Source organism: Callospermophilus lateralis, chromosome 13 (assembly GCF_048772815.1).
Source record: "Callospermophilus lateralis isolate mCalLat2 chromosome 13, mCalLat2.hap1, whole genome shotgun sequence".
In the NCBI taxonomy this organism is placed as follows: Eukaryota; Metazoa; Chordata; class Mammalia; order Rodentia; family Sciuridae; genus Callospermophilus; species Callospermophilus lateralis.
This window is the reverse complement of record NC_135317.1, coordinates 52,636,407-52,660,782: the sequence shown is the minus strand read 5'-3', so window position 1 is coordinate 52,660,782 and position 24,376 is coordinate 52,636,407. Positions and strand designations below refer to the sequence as shown.

At 36.4% G+C, this 24,376-nt stretch overlaps 1 protein-coding gene across 2 annotated transcripts in view; it reads right to left on the bottom strand.

Moving 5' to 3' along the window:
- The window catches only part of Wdr64 (WD repeat domain 64), a 125,587-nt gene extending 101,919 nt beyond the window's left edge, over window positions 1–23,668 (bottom strand). For both annotated transcript variants that reach the window (XM_076831970.1, XM_076831969.1), the window contains exons 1-3: window positions 23,524–23,668; window positions 17,399–17,529; window positions 2,115–2,214 (exon numbers count right to left, since the gene is read on the bottom strand). In XM_076831970.1, coding sequence (XP_076688085.1) covers window positions 2,115–2,214; window positions 17,399–17,529; window positions 23,524–23,668 — 376 coding nt within the window. The remainder of the gene's footprint in view (window positions 1–2,114; window positions 2,215–17,398; window positions 17,530–23,523) is intronic.
- Between the last annotated feature and the right edge of the window lie 708 nt (window positions 23,669–24,376).

Here is a 24,376-nt window from a genome sequence, read left to right as displayed (position 1 = left end):
ACCATCATGATTTACAGAAGAAAATTTACAGACTGGATATCCAATACTATTTCAGAATTTCTTGTATAAAAGAATGAAACTATTTCAGTGCTATTATTAAGTCTTTTTAAGAATTGTGTATGTTTTGAGGAAAAAACAAACCAACTTCTAGACTCTGATGTTTCTATGGCCACATACTGAATGATAAAGCCATGTATATTGGACTCTTTTGGATGATTTAGCTTTTATAGTTGTAAACTCTTAGGAAAGGCAAATGAATAAATCTCATGCTCCAGTGTTACCACATCATGCATGCATCCTCAGAGAAGCCCCCACAGGGATGCAAATTGGTCATTGGGGGGTTGTGAATAAATTGTACTCTTTCTGTGTACAAAGCACAGGTGTGCATATAGTATATAATCAGATATACATAGTAATTAATATCTAAGGTATTAAAATGTCATGTAGCACGGTTGCTGGGGAGAAAAGGATATTAGAGAAATCATTTTATAAACAGGTTCCTTCTGGATCATTAATGAAAAAAAGATTGAAAAACACATTATTACATGCCCCTAGGATTCTCTCTGCTTCTACTCCTTCCGCAATGTAGACTATTTTCTACATAGAAGGCAGAAAAGCATTTAAAGAACAACTCATATCATGCCTCTTCTCTATCTAGAGCTTTCTTATAGCTTTCCCTCTCACTTAGAAATAGATCTGAATATATAGAGCTTTCCAACTAAATGTGATGTATTGTCCACAGATTCCTGTACATCTATCCTAATGTCCACTCTTGCCTCTTCAACCTCACTATCCGCTATTCTTGCCTTGTCACACCATTCCACTCCATACCTGCCTGAAATACATGCTCCGTGTTCTCTTTTTCTCCAAGTTTTTTATCCACTTCTCAGTGGGGGCTTCCCCAACCACCTTTCTGGCTCCCATCCCTAACCCAATTTCTTCTTCCTACATTCCTGTTTTATTTTTCTCTAAAATATGATTATTTTTTTCTCCTCTGGCCCTTATTGCTACCTGACATACTGTATATGTTACTTTGATTTTTCTGTTGTTGTCTGTCTCTCCCCATGAGAATGTAATCTCTATGAAGTCAGGGACTTTGTATCTGTCACTGCTGTGTCCCCAGCACTTGAAGAGATACCCAGTGCATATTTGTGAATCTTAACACAGATTGGTTGAGGGATAAATGAACTACATCTGCCATCTAGAAAAATGCTTTCAAAGTTCTTACTAAGGATGCCTGCAACACTTCTCCCCTGCACTCTGACCCTTCCTCAGCTCAAGAGCAATGATGGCCAGAATAGTCCTTTTTCATCTGTTTCTTTGGCAATAGTTCCCAGGGTAGAGGCTGGGCTAAGGAAGGGTAAAAGCCAAAAGTGGGCTTTGTTCACAAAGGACTGAAGTAAATCCAGGTGCTTTGGTAAAGGACCATTAGACTCAACCTGGACTACCCAGTTCATCTTTAAATATGTGATGGAATGCTAGAAGACAGTATATTCAAGGGTATATCTTTTCCTGAACTTCTCCCAACCTGGATGAAATAAAGGGTAAAAAACCCAAAATGTCAAAAGCAGAGAGGATTGGAAATCCCCAAATCCCAGGCTCAACTATGAAGCCCCATGTCAATTGGTAACTTTCTAAATGGATTAATATCTCTCTCCATGATTGGGCAAACTCAGCTTTGGACATGTCAGCAAACCTGCCTAAGATAATTGAGAGTATAAGTATGGGGGCATTTCTAAACTGAAAACGTAATTTCAAGAATTAATTTTAAAGACACATGATTCCATTTGGTACTAGAGCATGCATTATTGAGCTCATTATTGAGCTGCTAATGTAAAGAGGTTTAACTTGAGGTCTGAGCCTATTCAAGAATACTTATATTTTTTCACCTCACATTCTTAATGTTGTTGGAGCAATGATATTTCAGTTTTATCTGCAAGTGTAGTTTCTTCCTACAACTTCATATGAAATTGTCACTTCCAGCCCCCAGTTATGAAAAAATGAGCAAGAAAATAAAATGAAAGGTGATTCAATGAAAACAGTGAGTTCCCAATACTTATGTATTGGAAAAAAATATTACAACTCATACTAGAAGGTAAACTAAGAAATATCACCTGAAATAATAATTCGCTGTTTTCTAGACACAAGGAAAACCAAATTTTCTTCATCCATGTGGGAAGCAAGAGCATCATCTTCAGAGAAGTATCCAAAGATCTAAAAATCCCAAACAACACATATAGATACGCATAATATTTTAGAATTAACTGCAGAGTAATAACAGAGTTGATATATTTTTTAAATTTTATTTATTTTTTATTTATATATGACAGCGGAATGCATTACAGTTCTTATTATACATATACAGCACAATTTTCATATCTGGTTATAAACACAGTATATTCACACCAATTCATGTCTTCATACCTGCACTTTGGATAATAACGATTGTCCCATTCCACCATCATTAATAACCCATGCCCCCTCCCTTCCTCTTCAACCCCTCAGCCCTATCTAGAGTTCATCCATTCCTCCCATGCTCCTGCTCCCTATCCCACTATGAATTAGCCTCCTTATATCAAAGAAAACATTCGGCATTTGATTTTTTGGGATTGGCTAACTTCACTTAGTATTATCTTCTCTAACTCATTTGCATTTACCCACAAATGCCATGATTTTATTATATTTTATTGCTGAGGAACATTTTTTAATCCATTCATCTATTGAAGGGCATCTAGGTTGGTTCCACAGTTTAGCTATTGTGAATTGTGCTGCTATAAACATTGATGTGGCTGTGTCCCTGTAGTATGCTGTTTAGAACATGCATTGGAGAAAAGATAGCCTCTTCAACAAATGATGCTGGGAAAACTGGAAATCCATATGCAACAAAATGAAATTAAACCCCTATCTCTCACCATGCACAAAACTCAACTCAAAATGAATCAAGAACTTAGGAATAAAACCAGAGACCCTGCATCTAATAGAAGAAAAAGTAGGCCCTAATCTCCATGTGTGATTAGGCCTCAACTTCCTTAATAAAACTCCTGTGGTGCAAGAATTAATAAATGGGATAGACTCAAACTAAAAAATTTCTTTCCAGTAAAAGAAACAATCTGTGAGGTGAATAGAGAGCCTACATCGTGGGAGCAAATCTTTAACTCTTACACAGCAATCAGATAGAGCACTGATCTCTAGGGTATATAAAGAACTCAAAAAGCTAACCACCAAAAAACAAATAACCCAATCAATAAATGGGCCAAGGACCAGCATTGATATTGACTAAAATTTAATTTAGATTAATAGCCAGGGGCTTACCCATATGAAAAAGAATGTTTGTTAATATATTCAACAAACTGTACGCTCATAATGCATGATTTTTGAGTCATCACAGGTTTTTTTTTTACCCCTGTGCTTCCACCAATGTCCCAGGCCAGTGTCCTTGCTCAGATGAGAGATCTATTAAGATCTGGCACTTATTTTTATAAATCCAATTGCCTTCATCTGGAAGGCCCTCAGATAGCAATCTTCACCCTGAATTTTATTACTCTCAAATGACTATTCATACCCATTTTTTATGAATCTTTCTGGGCCAGATTTTTCATTCTGGCTTTCTGGGAATTTAAGAGACTGTATCTATTTAAACATTCTAAATCTTACTCTCTAGGCATTGCATGAGAATAAATTACTATAAAAATATCTTGAAAGAAAAGTAATCTTTATGTATGAATAATTGTCAAATTATGACAACTTTAAACTGCAAGGAATCTGAATAGGCCTGCTATGGTGGCATATGCTTACTGTCCCATCTACTCAGCAGACTAAGGCAGAAAGATCACTTGAACCCAAAGGATTGAGGTCAGCGTGGACAACCTACCAAGAAGCCTGTCTCAAAACACACTGTTCTTCAATTGTCTTATGAAAAAACAGAAATAAAATTCTCATAAACTTATGAGATTTTTTTTAAAGAAATAGGATTTTAAAAATTCTTTTGAATTACTTAAAACTAAATTCTTACATGTCTAATATATCAGTATTTCTCACAAAGTTGAGACTAGGTGATCCTTGTTAATAAATGAATGGCAGAAACTAGGGAGTACTCTGAAACATCAGGGTGTCCACCGGCCATCCCCAGAATCCTGCTCAATAGCAGATCTGATTCCACATGACTGCAGTGGGGTCTGAGAGGCTGCATTTGAAACAAGCTGCCCATGGGTGATCAAATTTTGAGAGTAAGCTGACTCAATTGAGAGTAGATTGAAACCAATCACATATCATTTTGTTTTAATAACAATTTATTTCAATGTTAAAGGATGGCTCAGCATTATATTTTATCATGTATCTTATCATTAGTTGCTTCACATGTTACTTCTTCTACCTTTACATACCCACATCCAAATCTTACAACAGGTGGCAACTGCCCTAATCCCTTCTTACCACTAGACTTCACTCTGTGGGAAAGTCTGGATCATCAAAATTTCCTCTCTTATATTTTCCCTTCTTCCCACCAGCAAAGCCAGTGCTCAATAAAAAATTAACTAATTATTTTTCAGAAATCATTGTTCATCTTTCACAGGCATAAAATCTCTGGGTTTAACATTTAATTCTCTCTGAAGGACCGATGAAGGAGAAAGAAAGTGCATTTAATAGATCTATGTTTTGAGCCATGCGCAGTGACACACACCTGTAATCCCAGTGGCTTGGGAGGCTGAAGTAGGAGGATCGTGAGTTCGAAGCCAACCTCGGCCACAGTGAGGTGCTAAGAAACTCAATGATACCCTGTATCTAAATATAATACAAAAAAATAGGGCAGGGGATGTGGCTCAGTGGTTGAGTGCCTCTGAGTTCAATCCCTAGTACTCTCCCCCCACCAAAAAAAATCTGTGTTTTAGTGGACAGTGATCTTTTGTTGCTGTGATTTCTCTATCATCACTTACTGATACATTATCCAGTTAATGGTCATGTATTGATCTTCCCCTTTGCCCTGTTTCACTGAATCACAACACAGTCTTATGGAGAGAGCATATGCTATGGGCTGGGATGTAGCTCAGAGGTAGAACCCTTGCCTAGCATGTACAAGGCTGTGGGTTCAATTCTCAGTACTGTAAAAAACAAAACCAAAAAGAGTGTGTGCTGTGTAGTCAGATGGCTCAGTATTTGAGTTCCTGTACTATGATACTTAATTAGTTGGACAAATACTCACCTTTTTAAGTTTCAGTTTCTTCCTCACTAGAATAAAAGGGTAAACTTATGTGTTCTTTTTAATGATGTTTAAATGACATTGCTCCTGTAAAGCATTTGCATTGAACCTGACACATATGTTATTTAAAATTAAATAGCTGTTATTATCATTAGAGAGCCTAGATTAGAAGGCATTATGGAAGGACAGAAAAAGTTATAAATACTATGAAGACTATAACCACTAGTGAGAAAATAAGGTTCGTTTTACTTTAAAACCACAGGTCTACTTAGGGATTGAACTCGTTTCTCCCATACGAAAGGCTTAAACTGATAATATATGGAAACTCTCTGGGATAAAGTTATACTATGGTGAACTAGAATCAGAAAGAAATTTCAGCTCTTTTCCTATCCAAATTCATCAGTTCCCTGCAGCCTTTGTTTCCTTTCTTACACGATGTAGAGTGTGTGGTCTGTCTTCTCAACCACACATTGACCTGGCAAGAAACCTCACCACTGGGGGAATCCAGCTGCTGCTTTCCTTGTGGTCATGTTGCTATGGCTGATTAACTTGGGGAAAGTCTTCCAGCCCCGCAGCTAGGACAAACAATTCTTCAGGAGCTCCAGCCTCAGTGGGTCTCAGAGTCTCTTGGCTATCATAACATGCCTCCTTCGGTGATCTCTTGCATTGATCACAGGAGCAATGGCAAACCTTCTCCACTCCCATTAAACATGTGACTCTATCTGTTACCAGAGACCTAGGCCAGAGGCCTGACTCTGGTAATCCAACAAATCAGGTCAAATTAATGGCCCCCAAAATCAAACAGAAAAAGTTAATGATGAAAAGCATGAAAAGAACTTTAATCAGTGTAGTTACGCTAGGAAGTAAGAGAGTCTTGTGTTCTTAGCCCTGTTTTCAAGGGATTGAAAATGACTTGAGGTTTTGTAAAAAGAGAAATGAGGGTAAGGGTTGGGGATTTGCAGAGTTGAAGGCTTAGCACAGCTGTCAAAGCAGGTGATCTTGATCAGACCTGGTCAGGTCCATTCCTTACCTCAGCACGGGTCAGGTGGGGACTTGTCAACAATAAGAAAGTTGCTGTTGTCTGGTGGGCAGTTACAATACATCAGAAGATTTTTATGGATCAGACCTGTTGTTCTTGGAATCCAAGGTAACTCAGAGCAAAGGAGATAGGAGCAAATGGAGGCAGAGATGCAGGGGAAACTGAAGGGTCTAAGTCCTTGCACCTCTGGCTCACTCTCAACAGCTGACCTCACCTTCTTCTTCAAAGATGTAGGTCACAAGACAAGAGCTTCTCTAGCTTCTTGTCCCCATCTTTCCTTCTTTCATTCCTTTTGAAAGGAAGCTATGTCTCTCTTTCCCTGTCACCTGTTCTCTGCATCCCATTTGCTTTCATCTTTTTAGAGTTATCTCCTTTTTTTCTTTCCCCAGCATCTTCAATCTCTCCCTTTCTTCTGACTTTTTAACATTCAAGCATATTCAAATCTTTCCCATTGTAAAAACACAAATAAAGCAACAAAAAACTTTTTAAAGTCAACCACAATACAGATAATAATCCTCAGTCCTATTTTTCATTCTTCTCTTGTCCAGCTTCCTTTTCCAAGTATTCCACCTCCTTACATTACTGTTGAGCTTGGATTCCTTTTAAAGTGACATTTTGTTTTCTGTTGGTTGTAACAGCAGACATTTGCTTCTGAACTTTGACAACTTCCTTTTTGTATTTTTCTATTGCTACCAAAACAAGTGACCACAAACCTAGTGACTTAAAGTAACAACTATGTATTAACTCACACTTTCATAGGTTAGAAGCCCAAGAGGGATCTTGCTGGACCAAAATCAAAGAGCTAGTAGAGACATGATTTTTACTGAAGTCTTTGGGGGAAGACTAGGCTTCACATCCATTCAAGTTTTTGGCCATATATACAACAACAGTAATGGAGTTTCAAATCGCCTTTATGCTTGAAATCTCCTTCCTTCCTGTCCTGTTTTTAAGAACTCATGTAATAGGGATCCACCTAGATAATTTGAACAAGTTCCCTAAGTTCAGCTGATTTGTTCCTTATCAATCCATTAAGTCCATTCACAGTATTACCCAGATTAGAGCTTGACTGAATAACCAGGAATAGGAATCTTATGAAAGGGGCACCTTTAGTATTTGCTTATCACACTTGCCTATAACTCCAGCAACACAGAAGACCAAGGCAGGAGGATTGACGTTCAAGGCCAGTTTTAGCACCTTAATGAGGCTCTAAGCAACTTAGTGAGACTCTGTCTCAAAATAAAAAATAAAAAGGATTGAGGGGGCTGGGGATGTGGCTCAAGCGGTGGCGCGCTCGCCTGGCGTGCGTGCAGCCCGGGTTCAATCCTCAGCACCACATACAAAACAAAGATGTTGTGTCCGCTGATAACTAAAAAATAAATGTTAAAATTCTCTCTCTCTCTCCCCCTCTCTCACTCTCTCTTTAAAAAAAAAAAAAAAAAAAAAAGGATTGGGGATGTGGTTCAGTGGTAAAGCACCCCTATGTTCAATCCCTGGTACACACCACCCCCCCAAAAAAATTCTGCCTATTATACCCTCATATAAACATATAAACATTATTAATATAAATTAAATTCATTACAAATTTTTTAAAATTGTGAACATTTGCCAGCCAATTTAACCTTAGATTATAGTATGAAATTGTAATTTTCAGATAATGTGAAATGACAATGGGAATAAAAATGCTTTTTTGTTTCTATGCGAATGAATTCCAATGCTTCTTAGGATAAGAGAATTCCAGTTTGTGCTGTCATTTAATTTGAAACAATGTGTCATATGTCTATGATACCTGATTTCAAAAAGCAGTTTACAGACAGTCATTTAATCTGATTTCTAATTTTCACGGAGATAATTACAACATATCTGTTAGGTTTCTAAGAACAGTTGTGGGAAGAAATCCATGAGCAATGTCTCATGTGAGGTAGTATAAGTTATTTTAGGACTTGGAAATGGGTTCAAATCTTAGTTCTACTATCAGCTGGTCATACGACCTCAGGCGATTTTCCCTAATTTCTCTGTTCCTGAGTGTTCTCCATCTGGAAACTAAGGATATCAGTAATAACCTCCATCTGATGCACTGATGTAAAGATTAAATGAGAAAGTATATAATTAAATTACTTGTGATTAGAAAGATTAGAAAGTACTTAGATGACACCAAGTACCAGGTAGGAAAGAGTTCAATCAGTGTTATGGTTTTGATGTGAGGCATCCTCCAAAAGCTCATGATAGACAATGCAGGAATGTTCAGAGGTGAAATAATTCAATCATGACAGCAGTAACCTAATCAGTAGATTAATCTGTTTAATTTAAATGGACTAATAGATGTTTAACTATAGGCAGTTGTGGCGTGGAGGAAGTTGATCACTAGGGGGTGCATCTTTGGGGTTTATATTTTATTCCTGATTTCTGCCTCCTTCCTCCCTCTTCTCCCTTCCCTACTCCTTCTTCCCCCCTCCCCCTCTCCCTCTCTCTCTCTCCCTCTTTCCCTCTCTTCCTTTCTCTCTCCCTCCCTCTCCCTCCTTCCTGGTATCAGAAGGTGAGAAGTTATCCTTCATCAAGTCCTTCAGCTATGATGTTCTCTGAAACCCTGAGTCCAAAATAAACTTTCCCTTCTCTAAGTTGTTTCCTGTCAGGATTCTGGTCATAGCAACAAAAAGCTACTGACACCATCATTAACATTTGAGGTATAATTCCTGATTTTTCCAGGTATAGTACAAAAAAACAGAACTCAGGTGTCCTCCTTGCTGGTTCAAAACTGTCCACCAAGCACCCATGCTGCCTGCCAGACACACATTAGCCATGCACTTCGTCATAAGTGCAGCTTGCAGTTGTATCTATGTGCTCTACATGCAAGTAGATGCCATCATGTAGAACATCAGCTCTTATGGAAATGACCCATTTTGCTACTTCTACTGGTAATAGCACCCTATCACAATGCTCCTCAAAATAACTTCTGAAGGAAACAAAAAATATCAAATTATTAAAAAAAATTTTTAGTGACATTTTAAGATTATACCAGATAAACTTCAGAAGAGACAGCAGAAGTACTTCAGAAGAGACAGTTTTACATTTTGAAAGGAAAAAATGAAATTGTACATTTTGAAAGGAAATGTTTCAAGCAAATAATGTTAAAGAACATAACATATCTCTTTTTCCTATGACAAACCTATTACCTCGAGGATCTCAAAGTTCTCTTTCAACATTTCAAATATTAGTCTAGTCATTGTACTTGTGAAATGGTTTGAGCATTTTATGACTACCAGATGTATTACCATTATTAGAGTATTAATTTTCTTTCAAATGTGCTATTTGTAGGATTTTTTACATGCTTTAAATGATTTGTTTTTTAAATTACATTAGGAATATATATTCATTGTAGAACATATGGAGAAAATGAAAAGCAGGTAGAATAATACAAAAACCTGCATGTGGCTTATTTTTTAACCTACCCTGGTACATTCTGTTAACATTTTTGAAGTTAGCAAAAATAATTTTAGCTTTATAATAATTGTTATAGCCAACCCAAATGATACTGTATGACTCCAAATGAATTTGTAATGTGCTCCTAAAAAAAATGTTTACAAGCTGCCTGGAAACACAGATTCATGTAGTATTTTAGAGAAAGTAGATCATGATGTACCAGGCTGATTCACTTTGTAAACTTAAGGCCATCATCTTCCTTTAGTTCCCTTTACATCTAATTTTTCTCATTAGAAACTGAAAGGAAATGTTTTCGTTGAGTTCTAAGATTTCATTATTCTCAAAAGTGCAATTTTTTGTGGCATTGCTACAATGAATAGCAATATTCCTACAAATCTTTTGGAATCAGATTTATATGTCTGTGGCTGACTTTCAAAGAATAACTTCAGTTCTTATTACTTGGTAGATTATTATTAGCTAATAGATTAAAGAGACAAACCAGGCAAACCATATTAAAATGAAGCTAGTCTTCCAGCATTGAATTTCCATTTTACAAATGACAGATTTGAAACTCAGAAAGATTAGGGCACATGGGTTAAAAGAGAAATGCATTGGCACAGATAGTTTGTGAGAAAAATGTCAGGACAATAAAAGAAGAATCTTCTTGCACCATTTTCTCAACCCTCAGGTGACTCTTCATAAACATAAGGTCTGTCAAACCTGGTCACAATTCCCCTGTTAAACTTGCATATGATTTATAACCCAAGTGAAAGAACAGGATAATGTCATGAGTTATTAGATGAGAAAATCTCAGCTCCAAGACCAAACCTGACTTTCTAGGTGGCTTTAGATAAAATTCAAACTTTCTGTGCTTTGTTTTCCTCATCCTTATTATTATAACAACATTATCTTCTATAACCTATATGATGAAACTGTTGTAAAAATTAAATAAAACCTGAAAGGGATGTATATATAAAAAAGAAGACATTTTACAAATGTAAGAAGATTTTGATTTTCTAAATGGAAAGAGAATGAGAAAAAAGAAAGAGAAGGAGTTGTCAGAGAGAATGAGACTCAATTTCCTCATCACTACAATCAAAATCATCCAGACTTGCTTTAGAATAGTACTTCACTGCATTTGGAAGCTAGATTCTCAGTTATTATAGAACTCCAAGTAAATGGATTTACCATCAAGCACATAGAAACTCAGACACGGAGACTCTAGGCCTGTTTACATAGGTGTCCTTTTGTGACCACTATGTCTCACTTGTTGGCATTTATGGGGCATCTTGAGAGCACTGGCTTTCTCGATATAAGTGTATAATATCAATGAACTTCTAGAATCTCTGCATGAAACACTTGTTATACACACCTTTTTCTATTTCAATGGACCAAAACTATTGCATTAGATATTCAAGCACATAAACCACTGGATGTATGAGAAATAGTTACAAGAAAATAGAAAACATTGAGGATATGTGATTCTCAAATCACATTACTCAACGTTTAGTTGGATTCAAGTTACCAATATACAGAAAAATATCCAAAGGATTTGCACAGTGTGATAAAGCCTAAATCCTGGGAAAAAATACATTCACATTGCACCCTTACATGATTCAGGAGTCGGGGAAAGCTTCTATATGATGTTGTATAGTCTCCAACAGTTTCACTTTTCTTTGGATGAGAGTTTTTGTTAACAAATACATCACATTCTTCAGATGGGTACTTCCAATCACATGGCTAATTGTATCATTTTCCCTGATTATTTATTGGTTTTCTACTTTGTTGCATCAAAACAGTCATACTTATACTTGCAGGATTGCCTTTAGACCCATACCCTGGGACCTACGCTTTTAGATCAATACTGTCTGATTGAACATTCTGTGATGATGGGGATATTCTCTAAGTTTTCATGTCCTATAAAATAGTTATTAGTCACATATGAATAGTGAGCACTTGAAATGTAACTAGTACATGTGAGCAGTTGTCTTTATAGTTAATTTAAATGCATTTAGTACATGTGGCTTGTGGCTACCATGTTGGGACTGTACAGTTTTAGTCTAGTTCTTTCATGCAAGTTTAGGACCATTGTTTATGCCAATACTTTTAAAATTATGCCCTACATTCTGGGATCCTGGAATTCCCTGCCAAAGGGCCCAGACTCTATTACCAAGCCCATGAAATCTTTCACCCAAGTCCATCTCCAGGAAGGGGACTGAAAATCATAGCTGAGTGAACCTTGGGTCTGAAAGATGGCCAAGGAATAGAGTTGGAGGAGGTGAGGGTATGGAATAGTTAGACTTGTAGACTCAGGTGCTCTTATATGTGCACACATAGCCCCTAAGATGTGGGATAGAGTCAGTAGTGATAATAAAAGGAGGCTGGCCAGGGCCAGCTGTCACCATGTTTCCATGTTTCAGTGTGAAACTATAAGGAGTATGAGATCAAGTTTTAAATTTTAATCTGGACTTCCAGGGCCTGATAAATTACATTTGTCAAAATTGGAGGACAGAACCCATTTGTTTAACAATTTACTGGATTTACAATTTTAAAATATTTGGACATATGGTACATGAACCTCTACTTGTACTCTTGCCCAAATTTAAGAGATGGGCCTGCACGTTCAACCTGTCAAACTAGTTGACAAAAAGTCTTTGACATCACATTCTTCAGATGGGTACTTCCAATCACAGGGCTAATTGTGTAATTTTCCCTGATTATATGTGAAAATGCAAAGCTTAACCTTTGCTCTCAACTTGTGTTCTCAGAGAAAATGTCACATGTCTTCTTTTATAGGTGACTTGATTATTCTTTTTATATTAAAACTGATTTTGAGTACTTCATGGTTAGTCCAATTAATTACGTAGGAAAGGGAATTTTACAAAAGTTATTATGTAGAATGAGGCAATTCCCAAAACTAAAAATTTTAGACTCCTTCTATCAGATATAGTCAGACAAGGTCTCTTAATTTTTCAATTGTTTGCCCACAAAAATTTGTCCTTTCTGATCAGGAGGAATTCATTCTACTTCTATTTCTGACATTTTCTATATTATCCAATAGAAAGGAAATGTGAGCCACATAGAAAACTTTACATTTTCTAGTAACCACATTAAAAATGTAAAAAGGAGATGAAATCAATTTATTAATACATTTTATTTAACTTAATAGATACAATACATACACACACATGCACCTACATACATATACACATTTATTTTTCATTTTTCATTTTTTGTCCCAGGAATTGAACCCAGGGATGCTTAACTACCAAGAAACATCCCCAGCCTACCTTTTTTTCCCCATTTTTTATTGTGAGACAGGGTCTCACTAAGTTGCTGATGTTGGTTTGAACATGAGATTCTCCTGCCTCAGCCTCCCGAACCACTTAGGATTACAGGGGTGCACCACCATGGCCAATGCAAAATATAATTTTGTCAGGTAAACACGAAAAATTGTTTTTGAGATACTTAAACATTGTTTTCATACTATGCTTTTGAAATCTGATATGTATTTTACACTTACAGCACATTTCAATTCAGACTAGTCATATTTCCAGGGTTCAGTTAGCCTCACATGACTAATGGCAACTCTTTGGTTCTTGCAGGTCTCTAGTGTTTAAGAATTCAGCCTCAAGGATGATGACCTTTCCTATAAAAGCTTTTATGAGGTTTTGTTATATTATCTTCACTAAGGATAAATCCAGATTTTCTCAGCTGTTTTTGATTGTCTGGTTTTACCTAAACAATCTAAGCAGGAATTCATATCTAAATTCCAGCCCAATCTTTGTTCAGTATACCAGGTCTCCCTTCCTTAGTAATATCTGGCAGATACTTAAAAGTTCTATTTAATGTATCCTGAGTATAATTCACTCTGATTTTAGCAATATAAATAATAACTCTTAATATGTTCTAGAAAAATAGATCATCACTGTATAAAATTCTATTACAAAACTGAAAAACCTCTCAGAAAACTACAACTCAAAATCCAAGACATCTTAGGAAATTAGTCATGAATGTAGAACTAAAATGTTTATAGTGCAGTCTCTGGTAAAACTTCATTTGTATGTAAGCAACAGGCTCATGGAAGGGAATGGAGTGAAGCTTGTTAATCAGAATTCATTACCTTTGAAACATGATCCTTCTAATGACTTGTATGTTTCTATTTTTGCCCAGATTTTATATTTTCATATATATTGCACATTCTGATTTCAATTAGATATCATAGTCAAGCAAAAATTTAAGTGAAAATCCTATGTTTACTTTCATTTCTTATAAAAATGAACATGTTTTAGATATATGCTCCATAGAAGAATCTCCAAACTAATCTGTAGATAATCTAAGTTTTATTAGTACTCACAGAAATTTGTGAGAATAGTTTTCAATTGCTATAAGCAAACGGAAATATTTATAGGAATTATCAAATAGACTTAAGATGTACTGAAATTGATTTACTAGTATGTTGAGGTATCTATTCTAGCCACATTAACTATAAAATGGCTTTTTATTGAGATTCTATTAAATGTATAATTTGGAGACAATTGGGTTCTTTGCAAATTAAGCTTTTCTGTTTTTCTGTTCTTACTCCTTCTGTAGGACATCATGGTCTTAAATACTCCTTAATAGATTTATCCCAAGATAATCTGTACTATTTGTTACTCTTCTGAATGGATTTTTTTTCCTGATAGTTTTAGTGGAGCAGAGGTGTGGTTATTGTGGTTTGTGGAAGTTATTGATTCTGACATGTTCATCTTCTTTGGACTCTCTTCAGCTCTCATCTCACTTCCAATAGTTTTCTGTAGGATTCTCTTGGATATTTTTAGCCTTTTCTTGTTTTTGTTTGTTTTGCATTGTAACCTTCAACAAAACACTGAAGTTGAAGCATTTTTTTTTTATGGTCTTGACTCTAATGGGAATGTTACTAGTGTTTCACCATTAAATATGATATTTACTGAAATACACTTCTGGTAAGTTCCTATGGTGGACACATTCTTAAAAGGGCCTCTCCTCTGATCATAAACATGACTCACATTTTGTATATCATCTCTCTCTCATATGATCAAAACTGATATTGGCTTCTAACCAACAAAGTATGACAAGTGCAATGAACTATTTCTCTAAGATTACGTTATGTTACATGAGACTTGGTCTTAGCCTACGATAAAAGAAGCTAGCCTTCAAGCTGGCCTTTAAGGAGGAAATGTTGTAAACTGCCCCTGTAAAGGTGCATGTGACAGGGGACTGCAGACAGTCCTTAGGAGGAGAGGGTGGCTTCCAGCCTCCAGCCATTCAAAGGCTGAAACCCTCAGTTTTATAACAGCAAGAATGAGAATTCTGTTAACCTGAGTGAGCTTTAAAATGAGCTTTAAAAGCATATTCTTCTCAGTTGGAGCCTCCAAATGAGAATATAATCTAACACCTCACAGTCTTGCAAGACCCTGGGCAGAAGACTCAGTTAAGCTATTCCTAAACTCCTGATCCATGGAAGTTTTGACATAATGCGTATTTCTTTAAGTTGCTAAACTTTCAGTAATTTGCTCCTGTAGCAATAGAAACCATCAAGTTAAGGAAATGTCCTCTTAGTCTTATTCTGTTAATTTTGTTTGTTTGTTTTTGTTTTCATTTTTGGCACAATACTGGAGATGGAACTGAGGGCTTCCTACATGTTAGGCAAGCACTCCACTGAGCTATATCCTCAAGCCCCCCCCCCCTTTTTTTTCTTTTAAGAGCAGGAATAGCTATTGAACTTTTGTCAAATATTTTCCTTATTCTTATTTTACTTTAAGATCAGGTGTCAACAAACTTTTTCTGAAAAAGACTATGCAGTTTGACTTGCATACCATCTGGTCTCTATCAGAACTGTTCAATCCTAGTATTATCAGGCAGAAGCAACTCTAGAGAATACGTAAATGAGTTTGTATTATTGTGTTCTAGTATATATATATGTGTGTGTATATGTGTGTGTATATATATATTTAAGTTCTAGGGACGGAACCTAGGGAGCTCTACCCCCAAGCCTTTTTTTTTTTTTCTTTTGAAATAGGGTCTCTCTAAGTTGCCCAGGCCAGTCTCAAACTTGAAGTCCTTCTGCTTTAGCCTCCAGACTAGCTGGGATTACAGGCATGTACTACTGTGCCCTGCTATAATAAACTTTATTTGCAAAAACTGGTAGCTGGCCAGACTTGGCCTGAGGCCTTAGTTTGTTGACCTCTGATTAAGATTTTTGTATTTTTTTTTACTCCTAACCTATTAAAAGAAGTATATTAATGGCTTTTCTAATATTGAACTATCCTTTTCATTTTCTGGGGTAAATTCTATTTGGAAATGATTTTTAAATGCACAACTGGAGTCAACACGTTAGCATTCTATTTAGTATTTATATACACAAATAATATTGGTTTAGTTCCTTTGTTCAATTCAGTGTTAATTTAGCCACATAAAGTTGAGTTGGATAGCTTTTCTGCTATTTTTAGACTATAAAAATAATCAATATAACATGGGAATTATGTGTTCCTTAAAGCCTTAGTAGACATTCTTTTTTGTTTGTTATTTTTTTCTCCAACGTTAATTGTTAATTTTTTATTTATCTTATTTTGTTGGTTTTGGGATTTGGACTATTTTTTATTTTGTTTCTCATTTTGTTCTATTGGAGTTTGTTGATGTATTCTTTTTAGACAAACAGATGTTCAATTTTGTGATAGTCACATATGTAGTTTGAGTATTATGTCTTAGGTTCAAAGTTCCATTTATACATATCCATCAGCTTGTTAAATGTGATCATCAAATTCTTTAAAATTATTACTTTTTCTTTGGTCTGCTCTGTCCACTGATTTTTGAAAGAGAAGTAATTTTTAAAATTATTTAATTACTGGGGCTGGGGATATGGCTCAAGTGGTAGCGCGCTTGCCTGGCATGCACCGGGCGCTGGTTCGATCCTCAGCACCACATACAAACAAAGATGTTGTGTCCGCCGAGAACTAAAAAATAAATATTAAAAAAAATTCTCTCTCTCTCTCTCTCCCCCCCCTCAATCTTAAAAAAAGATGTTGTGTCCACCAAAAAAAAAAAAAATATTAAAAAAAATTCTCTCTCTCTCTCTAAAAAAAAAATTATTTAATTACTCTATATCATATGTTTCAAGAGTTAATATTGTACCAACCAGAAAACTCAAGGAATGACAGAGGTAATCAATCACCTTCTTATATATTAAGAATGTAGACACACTGAACACTTATATATATTGGTGCTATTGAAAAGAAATATTTTTGCCAAATGTGGTGGTACATTCCTTAATCCCAGTGATGAAACATTGAGACAGGAAGATTACAAGTTCAATTAGTCTTAGAATTTAGCAAGATCTTGTTTCAAATTACAAAATAAAAAGAACTGAGCTCAATCACCCACCCACCCCTACCCCCCCCCCAAAAAAAAGAAAGAAAGAAAAGGAAAGAAAAAAAGAAATGGAAAGGAAAAAAATATTCAATTAAGGCTATTAAAGTCTTGATTGTTGTTAATGGCAGCTATAGTTCTTCCAATTTACTGGTTGGCCTAAAAATATTTAAGAGTTAGTCATCAGTACTATAGTTAAACTGGCACTTAGTTTACCCACTTTATATTGTGTGACTATAGATATTGAAACATGATACATTCATATTGTAGATTTAACTTCTCTGGAAGTAATACTTTGATTTAATTATTTATTCTGAACAAAGACAACTACTGAATTTCTTGTAAACATGAAAAGTGACTACCTCACACCAGTCTATAGATGCATCAGGGTTGTTGCACAGTTTCCTATAAAAACATTTCACATCTTGAGTCTTCACTTCTGAACCAAAGAGTTCCTGAACCGATGAATAAAACTTGTTATAATCAATGACATCTGCATTGGAAAAAGCACAATTACATTTTCATCAAATTCCAAGGCCTATATTTCACATTTCAGCTTTTTATTTATTTCCTAACCTTCCATTTCCTTATTTCTACCTATAAAAACCAAATTTATCTGCATTTTAAAGATCTTGTCTTTGGAAACATAACTAGGTCTTTGGCTAAAATAAAACTAAATCTGTAGAAAATATCTTGCTTTTGGTAAACTGTGCTTTCTCTACAGCCTTTGTTTCAGCTATCTTAGAAATTTTGGGCAGGAATCCCAAAATAAGAAAATGAATTACTTCTTTCTTATTGTGAAAAGTTTCACCAACTGCACTCTCTGCTAGAATTAATCTTAAATGAAAGGTAGAGTGTGCTAAGAACTATTATTGGTTGCGCGCGCACACACACACACACATATATATATATATATATATATATATATATATATATACACACTACTGTTTGAATCTTCATTTTGCCAAATATATTAATTTACTGGGGTTATGTTACCTGCAGCCAAGTTAGGAAAACTGTGTGGATCCCAGCTGTCTGGATTCAGTCACCCACCCATGTAGGAAATAAACAAGCGATACAGAAAGGAAAACTGAAATTAATGCAGTTTGAGCACCCTGGGGAGAAGCAGTTAGATTGTTCCTCCTTCAGTATTACAAAAGGAGTGACATTTATAGAAACAAAAGCCTGGAGATACACATATGTAGATTTAACTAGGCTATTCTAGTTAGAGAATGTGTCACAGCTTCAGCTTCCCTAGTGTCTTCCTGGGCCAGGGGAAACGTTCTCAATTTCCTTCTCGGCTTGAGGAAGTTCAGGATGCTAAAACAATTCCATAGGAGGTCTGTTTCAGTAAGACTCTTGACTCTAAGGTCACAAAAGAGTTAGATGCAGATTTCGAACTGTATACAGAGATCAGATTCTTTTATTTAGTTCACACAACTATATTGAGAATTGTGTGTCAAAACTGAGTTAGAATGAACACTCAGTAAGCAGGATTCCTGCTCTCAAGGAGCTTATATTCTAGGCAGAGGATCAGAAAATGAACAAGTGAACAAACAATTCACAGATGGTGACAGGCAAGGCTCATTAATAGAGACAGACATTAAGTTAGCGGTTATCTATTCATAAGGTAGGAAGTAGTACTGCTGGAAAAGGGCCTGAGAGAACTTGCTGGGAGATTAGAAATGTTCTTTGTCTTGGTCTGGTTGGTGCTATAGGTACACTGACCAATGTTCAAATTTATGAAGCTCCATACTTAAGCTTATAATTGCACTTCGTGGATGTCGACTTTATGGGTATGTCAGCCTCAGTTGCAAAGTAAAACTAAATGGCATTATAGAATGAGATAAGTTGGAGAAAGCAGTCAGTGAGGAGCTGTGATAGAATTATATGATGTTGAGGACCTCGGGGAAGGCTTCTTTAAGGAGGAAGATAAGACTATTAAGCTGAGGAAAATTTAATATTAAGCTAAGAAAAAAGGATTCAGTCATTTGTAAAGAAGATAAGAATGTTTAGACAAAGGCTGATAAACACAAAGCCCTGAGGCTGGAAAGACCTCTGTGTGTTCTGGGAAGGTGAGTAAGTATAGTTTAGTGGGTACTGGGAAAGTGCTATGAGCTAAGACCAGAGACGCAGGAGGGTTAAACTAGAGTCAGAGTTGGTCTTTTATCCTAAGCACTATGGTAGGCTACACTGAAGGGTTTCACAGAGGGAAAGGATAATCTGACTTAATTTTTAACATTTTTTTAATTTAAATTTTATTTTTAATTTTATAATTTTTTATTTTTATTATTTTTATGTGGTTCTGAGGATCGAACCCAGGGCCTTGCATGTGTGAGGCGAGTGCTCTACCGCTGAGCCATAATCCCAACCCCTTAATTTTTATCTTTTAAATGTTCTCTGGCTACTGTGAGGAGGTGACACTGAAAGCTGTAAAACCAGCTAGGGGCAACTGCATTAGTCCAGGCTTCAGAGGCTTGGGCCATGATGATACTGCAGTTGACTGTACATGTCTCACTGCTATAGAGAGTCTCACTTATACTTATCTTCTCAACTTAATTATCAATAACACACTCTTTCTCTTTTGCTCTTGAAAGTGTTCCTAGTTGGAGGATAAGTGATATGAGTACCCTATAGATCCCATTGGACATGGTAAGATATGTTTGGAAGTAGAATTACAATGGAATAAAAATTGATGTGAACAAAAGTGGTGAGTGAAGGAAAGGCAGGAGTTGAGAGCACAGATTCTTGTCCAGAGAAGATATTGTGACCACTCCCACCCCCAAACACATGCATATACATATATACACAACACACCCATGCACAAGCAAACCTGTGCAAAAGCCATTTGGTAATGTCTGGAGACATTTCTGATTGTCAAAACTAGAGGCAGGTTGCTACTGGCATTTAGTGAATAGAGTCCAGGGATGCTGCTAAATATCCTATAATGCATAGGACAGCCCAATGCCACCTTCAAGTACATGTATACAGAAAAAAAAAAAAAAAATTATTTGACCGAAAGGTCAATAGTGCTAAGGTTGAGAAACTTGTTCTAGAATGGCATTCAGGTTTCTGGTTTTAGAACTCAGCAAATGTTGGTACTATTTATCAAAACAGGAGTAATTGGGAAAGAACTACACTCCTTGGGAAAAATCAAAATATTCCATTTTTGGTCATATTAAACTTGAAATTACTCTTGAGACACACAAATAATTATTTAGTTATTTTAAATTCACACTAACTAGAACAATATATGTGTTTCCTTGTAAATGTCATGTAATAAGTTTGATCAGATTTTCCAGTCCTGGGATGTTTTGGATTCTATCAGTTCATTGGCAAGATTTAAGATCAATATTGCTGGGACAAATTACTGCAGTCTACCTAATATCAATTTTGAGATAGACAACTATTCCATTAAAAACATTCTCTCATTCTTAGCTTCTTGCCTATAGTAAACAGTAGGCCTAATTTTCTAATGATTATTAATGAATATGAATTTATTTCAGACAGTATTAGCAGCCTGATATAAGTTACAATTATACTTTTCCTTCTCAATCTTTCAGACCGGTGCCTCAGTTACAGTAGTCATTGGTCACAGTCATTGGTCTAGCAGTAATTACTCTTTATCTAGTCTTAAAAAACTATATAGGGAGGACATATTCAATGCAGGTTTGTGACAAGCCTCTCAGTGGATGCAAGGTTAACTTATTTGTGAAGCACACATTTAAGGAGAACCTCCCGGACATCAGACTGTGCTAGCCTTAGGGTTGCAAAACCTTCAAAACACTCATAGGTCAATGGTGGGGGAAAAGGGACAGGAATATATATATATATATATAAATTTCAGCAGGCTAAATACATCAGGTAAATTCCTTAAGACAGCAATAAGTGCATTAGAAGTCTGAAGATGCCTTTCCTTAGGGGAAGTTTGGGACTTTTTGCAAAGAAGTGATATTTTATTTGGATCTTAAAAGATGAACAGGACTTTACAGGTATCAAAGAAAAAGAAAGAAAAGGAAAAGGAGGAAAGGAATTGTACATGGGAATGATGCAGCAAAATCAATGATTAAGAGTATGACATACTTAGAAATGCTAAAAAGTTTATGATAGGGCAGAAGGTGCAGGAAAGAAAGTGCCAGGAACAGAGTCCAGAAAGGTAAGTTGAGGCATGATTGTGAATGGGCCTGCATGCCAAGTTAACATACATGGATTTCAGAGGTCAGCTAATAAGCCAGGAATATGGCAGATCTAATTTTGTAAAAGGAAAATCTTTTTGAAAAGTACAGAGGAAGGAATCACTCTTGTCAAGAAGACTATTAACAGGCTGTTGTAATAACCCAAGAGAAAAATACTATGATAAAGTATTATCAAAGGTTATACCAGATAAACTGGCATGGCAAATGATGTTTATACCATAAGACCCAGTGAGAACACAGTAGGAAAAGCTCAAGAAGAAAAAGAGGCACACAAAAAATGAAACGGAGAAAATTCAGAAGAGAGTATTATGACAAAAATTGTAGTGGGAGGGCATTTCTTGAAGCAGAGGCGGCTAACAGTGTCAATGCAGCAAAATGGCTAAGTGGGCTGCAAAGGGGAAAAACAATTTATTGAATTTGGCAACTGTGTTAGTTCTCAAATACCTTAGTAAGAGCATTTTCAGCAAAGTGATGAGGAAAGCCAGTCTGGAGAAGGTTGACAATGAAGTGGTAATGCTGTAAGGAAATTTAGTGGAGAAGCAAAGGAGAGATATACAGTGGTAGCTAAAGGGAAGAGAAAGTCAAGGTCAGGGCACTTGAGTATATTTTTAGATAGAGAGGACAAAGCCAGTGAAAGGAGATTTTGAGGCTGTTGTAGCAAAGTGACAGCCTTGGAAGGGTGGAGGGAGGACAGGTGCAGGTTTAGGTACTGAAAGTGGAAGAAAGGGAATTTGAGAGACTTCATGTCTTTGGGCCATGCTTTCCCATATAATATAGGAAACTTGACTGGGACAGGCAGAGATCCCATAGAAGATTCAGAAAAAATGGTAAGAATTTGGAAAATCAATTACAGAGAAAAAAATAAACTGACTGGGGGAAATTAAGTTTTATTGAGATGTTTAGAAAGCCTGGCCAAGTACAAAACTACCCAAAGTGCATATCTAACAGGACTTACACCACCTAGCTCTAATACTTAAAAGTTGAGTGACTTAGGCAGGTGACTCATCTCTACTTCCTGTCTTTTCAGAAATAAAATGGACATGTTAGTAATCTTTGTCTATTTAGATTGCCATGCAAATCATATTAAATCATATTTATTAAAATAACAAATTATTAAATGCTATTCAAATAATACTGGTTTGGGTTCAAACACCCAAAATGAATATTTTTTACTTACATATGATTATGTAACCTGGCGCACATAAGGCAGGCCACATTGTCCCTTTAGCAATTATTTGACCCTTGTTCCTTTTATTTCAATAAGAGCGTTTGTTCTATTGGGTTTTGACTATGCTATTCAGCCTTACTCTTTATGACTGTCCTTGGGCCCCCCAAATGCATACTATACTAATCCCCTTGAACAGGGCCATGGCTCTGCATTGGGTTCTCTGCCAGTCATACTCTTGGCAGACCACTGTCCACTACATTCACCTTATCTTAGCATGCTCAAATCATTCCTGCCTAGAGACATGAGGACTGTCCCAGACAATGGAATGATAGTGAAACAGGACATTTTTTTATTGCTTATGAAAGTCCTTATGGTATCATGACAGCCTTAGATATAGAAGGATGGCTGCTGTGGTTTGAATAGTGTCCCCCAAGGCCCCATGTGTTAAAAACTTGGTCAACAGCCTGTGGAGTTATTGTGAAGTAATGAAATCTCTAAGAGGAGGGACCTAGTGGGAGGAAGTTAGGTCACTGGGATATGCCCTTGAAGGGGATATTGGGACCGCAATCAACTTCCTTTCTCTCTCTTTCTTTACCTTCTGGTGCCTAGAGGCAAACAGCTTCCTCTACTGTGTGTTCCCCATATGGTGTGCCCCAAAGCAACAGACCAATTGGCCATGGATTGAAACCTCTGAAACTCTTAGCCAAAAATAAACCTTTCCTCCTTTTACGTTGATCATCTCAGGTATTTTGTTAGAGTGACAGAAAGCTAACACAGCAGCACATATGGCTTTCCACATGGTCACTATACACTAACTACTGCGAATCCCTGGTCAACCAGTGAGCAATCAAATCGTAGTGCCTACAAAAGAACCCCGAGATGTCATTTAATCCAATCCTCTAACTTTAAAATTGAGACAATGAAGATTCAGATAATTGGGAAAAACATCTCCCCAAGTCAAATTAGCTATTTAGAGACAAAGAAAGAACAAGAACTCAGATCTTCAGGACCCACATTTGGTGTCCTTGCTATTAAGCTACACTGGTTTTCTCTGATGGCTTCAAACACTTCCCAGTTCTAATCAACCTCCCCAACTCTACTTCCCTGTAATCACTGTTCTTACCTTCTTTTGGGAAAAACAAGCCTGCTCTTTCACCTTTTTTCTGGAGTGCTGTCTCTTCAACCAATTTTTGAAACCCATTCACGGCTATTCTGAAATTGTTAATCAAAACTGCAGGGCTGAAATGCTTTTTGTCTCTGATATCCATATGGACACAGGGAATCTTTTATTTCTGTAGAGAAATAAAAAGTTATTTTATTTGCCAATGTGAAAAACCTTCCGTTTCCTGCAATGCTGCTCTGCTGTCTCAATTTTTGCTCTAAGTCTCATTCTTTTGATCTCAAAATTCCAGCCTATGGATAGGAGTAAGAGTTACCATAGGATGTTGGTAGGGAGGAAGGCTGGCTTAGGTCTAACGCATTTCCTACAGGCAAACATTTCTGCAAAACTTCCTGACCTCATAATGTTAGCAGTGTCCTTCAGATGGTCCCCATTGCATCATAATGTCTCTGTAACATTTTGCTTTTTTCACAAGGAGGATACTGAAATTTGTTTCTCCTACAGGTTTTGTATGTGGGTGTATACTTCTTTAGAGGGAAGATAAATGGGTAAATACCAAGTAAGAAAAGTAGGCGTTACTTTCTCCCTTCTATATCTCTTCTCACCTCACACTTTTTGTCTCCCTCATGGTGCTTTGAAGGAAGTTCACGCTCATTTTTTGTAGCTACACTGGATATGGAAGCTTGAACTTCTACAGATGCAAATGTATTTCAGCACCTGTTATTTCTACCTCAAGTGAAGACATTTTTAGAGATCACAGAGAATTTAAAAAATGCCTCTTATTCCTTCATGCATGGACCTTCATTTAAAACAATAAAATGAACTAAGGATAAGGAAGGAATAGCTCCTGTTAGGG